The following is a 9,112-nucleotide window of genomic DNA, read 5'->3' as shown; positions in this document are numbered from 1 at the left end:
TCATGTTTGCCGATGACACGACCATGGTGGGTCTCATCAGCAAGAATGACGAGTCAGCATACAGAGAGAAGGTGAAACAACTAACAGTCGGGTGTAGAGACAGTTACCTATCTCTGAATGGTAACAAAAACAAAAAGATGGTTGTTAACTTTAGCATTTACATTGATGGATCCTTTGTGGAGAGTGTCAAGAGCACCAAATTCCTTGGTGTAAATCTGGTGGAGAACTGGACCTGGTCACTCAACACCAGCTCCATCACCAAGAAAGAACAACAGCATCTTTACTTCCTGAGAAGGCTGGGGAAAGCCCATTTCTCACCCCACATCTTGACTATGTTCTACAGAGGTATCCTGATCAGCTGCATCACTGCCTGGTTTGGGAACTGCACCATCTTGGATCGCAAGACCAAGTGAGGACAGCCAAAAAGATTATTGGAGTCTCTCTTCACTTTTTCACAAACATTTCCACCACACACTGCATCCGCAAAGCCAACAGCATTGTGGATGACCCCACAAACCCCTCACACACACTTTACTCTCCTACCATCAGGAAACAGGTTCCGAAGCATTCGGGCCTCACGTCCAGACTGTGTAACAGTTTTTTCCCTCAAGTCATATTTTCGCACAACATTGTGTTTTTGTTTACACTCTTGCTTATGGTTATCTTTTGCACAGTGTACTCTATAACATATTATACAGTAGGTTTACTGGTCGGTGTTATTATGTTTTTTGTGTATCTGTCCCTCACACTGTCTTGTATAGTCAGTTTGCACCGTTTTTTTTCTTGCACTAGTTGCACTAGGTTGCACACGATGCACTTTATGTGGCAAGGACACTTACTTTAGTCCTTAGCTCTGTGTCCTGTTTTGTAGCTCTATGTTGTGTGATGTAGCTCTTTGTTGTTTTTATGTAGCACCAGGGTTCTGGAGAAACGTCTCATTTCACTGTGTACTTCATCAGCAATATGTGGTTGAAATGACAATAAAAGCTTCTTGATTTGACCTTTGACATTTGTTTGTCCCTTAACTCACCAAACATTTTTCTACGTCCCGAGGCCAACCAGGCATTCCTAAAACTCAAGGACGTTTTAACATTTATACTATGTCCCCAGGTCCTCCAGTGGTGCCACAGCACAACCCTGTACTTCCTCCCTGGGGGTTCAAACCCCTAACCCTATGCAGGAATGTTTCTGGTAGTCTATGGACAAGAGAGACATTCCCAGCTTTGTAGCCACCTAAACCACCTGCGTGCAGCACAAGACTACTAAGAGCCCTCCAGCCAGCCTGGTCCCCGTTCAAAAGCAAAGATGCCTTTGGTCTCAAATTGCCATGGACTATCACCAGATTGCCCTCCTCAGCTGAGCATACTGCCACCCTTCTGTCTGTGTTTGACCGCTTCTCCAAAATGGCTTACATCATCCCCCTTCCTAATATACCATCCACCAATGAGACAACCCTTCTGATGCTCCAGCATGTGTTTCATCTCCATGGTTTTCCCTGCAAAAGTCTTATTGGACCAGTGCCCTAAATTTGTATTTAATTTCTGAAAGAAGTTTTTGGATTCTCATTCTGCCTTCCCTGTGTTTCTATGTTGGATTATCTGTCCATGCCTGACTCTGACTTTGCCCACCACTTTGCTTTTGTGATATTTATTGCATTTGCTGTTATTAAAGAAATCTGTTTTATTATATTTCTTGTCTATGTTCTGCATTTGGGTCCTACAGGTAGGTAAAAATTATATCTTATACATCTACAAGCCTAGGCAGAGAATAAGGGGAAAGCCATAAATGCCAAAATATAAACCTTTTAATGGTTTTAACAACTAACCATTGTTCTGGAAATTACACAAACAGTATAGATCTCTCCCTGCTCTAAAAAAAATCCTTGTTCTATTTATAAAGATATGTTTAGAACATTTTAAGCATCATGATTTTACCTTTTCAAACAAGAAGACTGGATAAGTGAATTCTAGCCTCTTTCCAAACAGCAAAATGCACAAGTAATTGGAGGCACAGGATGACACAAGAAAACATTTGATTTGATTAACCAATAAATGCATAATATTTTGCCATTTGGGGCTTGACACATTTTGTTTTATTTCTGCAGGAAAGTACATTATCAAAATAACACAGTAAACTGGAGTTTTGTAGAGTCAAAACTACTGATTAAAATGCACAGGTGTTGCTTTGCATTACTGTGCACCAGGAAACTTTTTAATGCACTGATTTAAACTTAAGATTATAAGGAACAAATATATATAACTGCTTTATCTCTGTAATGCTGCTTTGAGACAATGTTATCATTTAACATTTTTTATTTTTTGGTTTAGACAAAAAAATAATATATATATATTTTTACTGCAATTGTTATTATTGCATGTACTATATAATACTATTTACTGCAATTATTTAGCAATTGTTAATTCTGGAATGATACAATTGACATTACAGAGAATTATAAGTTTCATGAATATGTTATATAATTTTTTTTCATGTGCATACTATAAAAAAAAGTAGAAAAAATACTGGATATAATTAAATCCTATAAGAAAAAAAAATTACATACAAAATTTACATGTATGATATTTTTTACAGAGATAGTAATAAAATGCTTGTACAAGTATCAGTCCAGGTGTGTAGATATGTACAAAAAAGTATGTGCTGTTTTACTAATGTGTGAAAAATGTAATTGAAATCATGTCTACATGTTTAGAAACTGAGTGTGGTAGTTTTATGGCCAGTTGCAGCATTTGCAGCTCATGTCGAAGATGGTGCCAGCAGGACAGGGCATAACAAACATTCTCTCAGCAGCACATAGGATGAAAGATTTGTTATTGGATGGATTTGGGTAGATGCCCTCAGCCTTGCCTGTGCAATACTGAAGTGGATCTGCAGAAGAAGAAGCTTCGGTAGAAGGAATAGCAGGAGCTTTAGTTGGAGGATCAGTCAGAGCTTTTGATGGAGGAACAGAAGGAGCTTCTGCAGGAGAAAGAGCAAAAAAGGAAATAAAATCAGGGAGTCTTATTATTAATAACAGTATTTCTGAAAATTACATTGTCATTTATTTAAAATACCATTGTTTAGGAGACTCTTGAGCTCACTGATGAGAGGGTATGTTCCCAGACCACAGAACTTTCCAGTAAAATCATCCAAATCCAAAGACCACACAAAAGCCCCTCCAAAATTATTATTTTTCAAATAAGTGACCTAAAACAGAAAGCAAACGATAAGGTCTTTCTTGCATCACTATAGAGCGGCTGTTGCTTTATTAAATTCTCTTCACCTCAGTTGGGCATTATGCTTTTTTTTATTTATCACATTACATGGTATATACTGACACTACAATGTTTATGTGAAATACTAGATGCAAGTTCATGTATACACACAGTACTTTTTTTTTAAACGAAACTTGAGTTTGACCATGATATTCTTTCCTCACTCTTGTTTTCGTACCTTCGTATCAAAGCTCTCCTTTGTGTCAAATCCAACCCATTGATCAGCTTTTGTCGCATAGGGTACCTTTTGATCCTGAATCCATTGTATGCTGGTTCCTTGAAGAAAGCTGCAGATCTGATGGTGAAAAAACATTTACTGCCTCTCCATTCAAATCTTTTAATAAAACAACACAGTGAAGTTTGTGTGGCTCACAAACAGTAGGCTGTGTACAAACCTCATAATAAGACCAGAAGCCTGACTCTCTGGTGTAGGTGCCAGGAGATCCAGGGCCACTTGTTGGAGCTCCCAGTCCACTTGCTGCAGATGACAGTCGGAAAGATCTGCCATATGTAGCAAAACCCATCATCAGCTTCTCTACTGGAGCACCCTGATTATTCCAGTATGTCATGGAAAAATTCTGCAAAATTACAAACACAATGTTGCAGTGCATCTGCGATTGCCAAGCTCAGGTATTAGTGAAATTGTAAAACGCTTTGTCTTTACAGTATTGAGAAAGATTTGCTCTCCTGTTTCCTGAGACCATTGATAAAGAGGACTGTTGTGGCCAGTGAAACTCTCCCAAGACCCATGAAAGTCATAGGTCATCACACTAATAAAGTCCACGTACCTGTATAATTAAGAAAATACTATTAAATTAGGGAGACCAGTAACATTGTATATCATATTTTTTTAAGAAAATCTCATTCTTTTATATAGTCTGAAACTATTATAGCATGCCACAATCAAAGGAAATTATTATATTTTTATATCCTCATTTTAAAATACTTATCCAATCTTACACTGATGTTAAGCTTAAAATTCCAAGCTTTTATATTGGCAAGTAATTATTCTTATTTTAGTGTTTATTTCTATAAATATGTCTATGCTGAATTCATACTATGTTTGATCCAATTTGATTTATTTCAGCTCATCTAACATAGCCTACTTGGCAATCTCAGCAATTTCATATCCAGCATCTATGGTTGCTTTTCCCGCAGCCACTGCAGCTGTGACCATAAGTTGGGGATTTCCTGTAGCAATGCTTTCATTCTTATAGGCCTGTTGAAGTTCCTACAGGGGCAAAAACACATATTAAAAAAATATAATGACACTGGGTAAGTAATCTAAGCAATTGCACTTAAATGTCATATGACCATATAATAGGCAAGTAGCACTCCCATGATTTCTCTGAGGAGTTGGTGAAATATAAGAAGAAAAAGGGGAAATTGGTACAGTAGATAAGGTTAATGAAGGAGTTTGTGTTTTGAACTGTGGAATTATTCATGTACATGTTTAAGTTTAATTGATCTAGTTTAGTATTAGACTTATTTTGCATCGATCTGTAAATTCAATAAATAATTTTAAATCCGAAAGCAAATAAATGTTTACTGAATTAAAAATACATTAATATCTAATATAACTACTGTTTATACCATTTACATTTACATCCTATTATACTTTTTATAACATTTCACTTTGATTTTACATTTTTATATAGCACATAGACACTTTAATGACAATCACAATCATACTGAATCACTTTAATCTGTACTTCTGTCTATATCTGTCATACATATCCATCCATCCCTTCTGTTTAATTTATGTATGTTTGATTTCCAATGTGATTCATTCCCAGTGTGTGTGTGTGTGTGTGTGTGTGTGTGTGTGTGTGTGTGTGTGTGTGTGTGTGTGTGTGTTCAAAAGTAATTTTAAAGCAAGAAAGTTTTTAAAAAAGAAGTTAAAAGTTTTTTTTTATCTGGTTATCTTCAATTCTTTACTGAAGACATGAAGATTTTTTGGCATTTTGTTAATAGGATTTCTAGCAAATATAATCAAAGGTAATCCTTTTTTGCATTTTCGAAACACAATCTGAAACCACATCATTCTGTAAACTTGAATATTTTAGCTTCTTGTGTAACACTCCAGAGTACGATGGCAATATACAGAATAAAAATGTAAAGTCCTGACCTGACAGAGCAGAGTAAATCTTTGCTTATCCTCTGGAGGGCTACCGCGGGCTCCAGGATACTCCCAGTCTAGATCCAGCCCATCAAATCCATATTTTCTCAAAAAGCTGATGGAGGACTGGATGAATGTATTTCTGTTTTCTTTTGTAGACACCATGATAGAGAATCTGGACACAGATCATTTTATATTTGTCTTTTACTTTTACTTTTAGCACAGATACAATCAAATATTTCACAGCACAACAATCAAAGGAAAAAGAGAAAAATCTTACTGTGTTGAACCAAAGTTCCATCCTCCAACAGCCAAAAGTGTCTTCAAGCTTGGATTGCTGTTAAATTAGTATACAGGATTAGCAAATACGTTTTTAAACCTTGATATAATATCTTTACCCAACAGAAGCAAGTTTCACCTTTGCTTCAGACTATTGAATGATTGGTAAAGAGTCTCATCGTTCCACTCGTAGGTCGCTAGCTGATTCGCAGAGTTAATGATGGAGAATGCGTAGATCAGATGTGTGCACAGGAAGGGATCAATGTTGCTAGGCACATGCTTCACAGGATCAGGTCTGTACTGGGCCCAGTTAGTGAAGTAACATACAAGTTGATAGGCTGAACCTATATTTAAAACAAAATGCTTCAGTATATGGATTGGATAAGTAAAAACAAGGAATTTTTTTCTGAAATACTGCAAAGAGAAAGCTCACCAAGATGAATAAATAACAGGCAAAAGCCTATGAGGGAAAACAAATAAAATGTACAGTGTCCAAACACAGGATAAAAATGTCAGAGAATATGTCAACAGTCAAATGTTAATGAATAAATAACATGATCAATACCTGCGAGCAGAGTGAGTCTTGTCATTGTGGTTGCAGTTGTATACTTCCAGTGGAAGCAAAACCAGAACTGTGTTTATATAGTAGCAATGGGAATGAACATGTGAGTAGTAACCAATCAGCTGTGTCCTATTTGCATAATCTGTTTCATAATGTAAACTACATATATAAACAGCAGTTACATTATAGATTTTACTTAATCTACCATCAACGTTTTTGAAATATATTTATTTTGCAATCCTATTTTTTGTTTAATAAATTTTAATACAGATTTGCATTAAATATTTTTTCCCATGTAATTTTTTTGCCTACAATAGTATGGGAAGGACCTTGTGACAATGATTAGCAGTGATTCATATGCAGTCTACTTTCAAATATTATCATGTGTCACATCTTTAAAGCATTTACTACCGGTAAACAATGACTTGCCCTTTTTATGTCTTTAGTTCACATTTTTGCAGTAAATACCCACAGTGTATGTGTCAGAAAACCTCAATAGGTGTTCCATGAGTAGTAATTATTATTTGACCGTATGCATGCAACAGCTTTGTTTTCCTGCAATACAATGCCCACTTATTTTTAGAAGGTATGAATGAAAAGAACGTGACGAAAAATAAAAGAGTGCAATAATTTTTTATTCGCTTTTTTTTTTTTTTTTTTTGGATACAGTTAGTTAGGTATTTTGTTAGTTAGGTACAAATTCTGCCGTGCTTACTTTAAAACCTTTTTAATAATATTTCAATATTTCAACTGAATAACAATTCTAAAGGAATCACAGTATTCAAAAATTTTGCAATTGCTGGCAATAAGAAATCATGTTGCTCAATTTTGAAATGTATTTCTCAAACAGCACATGAGTTAATAGGAGTTAATAGGAAGTTGCCAACTGATAAACTATGATTTACTCATCTTTAAATGGCTAGAATGGAATGCTTAACAATTATTTGTGTGTGTGAGAGTGTGTGTGTGTATATATACAAGGAAATTTTGCTGCTTAAATCTCTTTTAGATTCGATTTAATTCAAAGAAATGCAACAATAGAAAAGAAACCTTTAAACATGCTTTTTTTGCTTATATTCAGTGTTTATGCAACATGCATGTCACAGACATAAAAAACAGCAAAGGTGCAGATATCAGAAGGGAAAATGAAATACAAATCATTTAACTGAATAAAAGACTTAGAGTAGACAGAATATAAAGAAATATAAATACATACTGTCCATTCTGAAGGTATTGAAAAGACAAGAATAAATAGTTTTTGCTGTACACTGCAGTATTTGGGTTGGAAATCAGAAGATGAATATGACAATAAATCAGAGTTCAGGTTTAATTTTCTGATATTTCCTGACTTTGAGATATATAAAGGCCATACCACAAGAAGCAAATAAAAAGAAATTATCTGCTCATGCTCAAAAACACAAGCAGTTCGGTCAAGAACAGTGAAGATCTTGTCATGGCTTTGGCTTTCATAGCTGCTTCTGGTTTGGACTCACTAATCATTATTGGTAATGGAGCTCATGGTAGCAGACAAATTAATTCAGAAATGTGACTAGATGTTCCCAATTTTAGAGAAATTGTCTAGAGCTGTCTCTGGAAATACCATTGATTTTTGTTGTGTGTTCCAGATCATTATTTACATAATGTAAATGAAAAAATATCCATAAGTGTAAAGACTTATGGAACAGCATGAAGTTTCCAGTGACATTACTAAATTGAGCAACAGAGGGGGCTGCTTATTATAGCAGTTTGTCTGACTCAATGTAAAAAAAATCATTTGAGATTTATTCTTCTAACAAGAAAAAGTAACAAGTATAGAATAGATTAATCATTTTAAACTTTTTTAACGAATTAGTTTGTCTACTGTGGGCTACATCTATTAATAATCATCATGTATGTTATTTCTTAAGATCATTTAATGACTGATCAATAGCGAAGACAAAATATTTACAACACAAATGCAATATTTACAGGACAGACAAAATGTTTGCTATACAGATACAATATTTACAGCCGTACATGGAGGAACAAAATATGGCCAAGGAAATACATGGTACAGAGACATACACTGTTTGAGTATGCATTATTTCACTGTGAAAACAGCTGACAGACTGTGACAGCTATTACTTCAAGATGTATTGCTAAAGGCATGCTATTGTGCTTCAGTTATTCTTTGCATTATACACATGCACCTTTACTGGTATCACTGCTATACATTTCAGTTTTTCTTGCTATTATGTTGGAAAACTGACATTCGGTTTAGTTTTTGAAGGGGGGGCATCATGTTCTGCTTGTCACAGTGTGTCACAGCACATGCTGGAATCCATGTTTCCCTCAATGAACTGCAACTCCCCCGAACCAGCAGCAATCATGCAGCCCCTGACCATAATGCTACCACCACCATGCTTGACAGTAGGCAAGACAGTTTTCTTGGTACTCCTCACCTGGGTGTCACCACACGTTCTTGACATCATCTGGGCCAAACAGGTTAATCTTAGTCTCATCAGACCACAGACATTAATTCATGCTCTTGGGCAGGAGGTCTTAAGCAAACTGTTTGCAGGCTTTCTTGTGAGCCACTTGCAAAAGAGGCTTCCATCTGGGATGCCGGCCATGCAAACCAACTTGTTGCAGTGTGCGGTGTATGGTCTGAGCACTGACAAGCGGACCTTCCACTTCTGCAAGCTCTAAATCAATTCTGGCAGAACTCATGCAGCTGTTTTTGACACTAGCTTCTGCATCTGACACACAGCACAAGATCTTCTTTGATCGTCCATTGCGAAGCCTTCACCGAGTGAAACTCGTATTGGGAAAATGTATGATCCTGGCCACTGTATTGTAACTCAGTTTCAGGGTGTTACTGATCTTCTTATAGCCTCGGCC

General features: G+C 36.1%; 1 protein-coding gene across 1 annotated transcript; it reads right to left on the bottom strand.

Annotated features, from left to right (window-relative positions):
• Window positions 1-1,952: 1,952 nt before the first annotated feature.
• On the bottom strand, window positions 1,953-6,262 carry LOC124398642 (acidic mammalian chitinase-like). The gene is made up of 11 exons (XM_046868847.1): window positions 6,236-6,262; window positions 6,104-6,130; window positions 5,810-6,014; window positions 5,672-5,728; window positions 5,401-5,566; window positions 4,379-4,503; window positions 3,937-4,060; window positions 3,668-3,850; window positions 3,451-3,567; window positions 3,072-3,204; window positions 1,953-2,976 (listed from the first exon to the last, which is right to left on the bottom strand). The coding sequence occupies exons 1-11, from the start codon at window positions 6,258-6,260 to the stop codon at window positions 2,729-2,731; spliced, it is 1,410 nt and encodes a 469-aa protein (XP_046724803.1). The 5' UTR covers window positions 6,261-6,262; the 3' UTR covers window positions 1,953-2,728.
• Window positions 6,263-9,112: the final 2,850 nt, after the last annotated feature.

Source organism: Silurus meridionalis, chromosome 16 (assembly GCF_014805685.1).
Source record: "Silurus meridionalis isolate SWU-2019-XX chromosome 16, ASM1480568v1, whole genome shotgun sequence".
In the NCBI taxonomy this organism is placed as follows: Eukaryota; Metazoa; Chordata; class Actinopteri; order Siluriformes; family Siluridae; genus Silurus; species Silurus meridionalis.
Note: the sequence above shows the minus strand (reverse complement) of the source record. Positions and strands in the feature narration are given on the sequence as shown.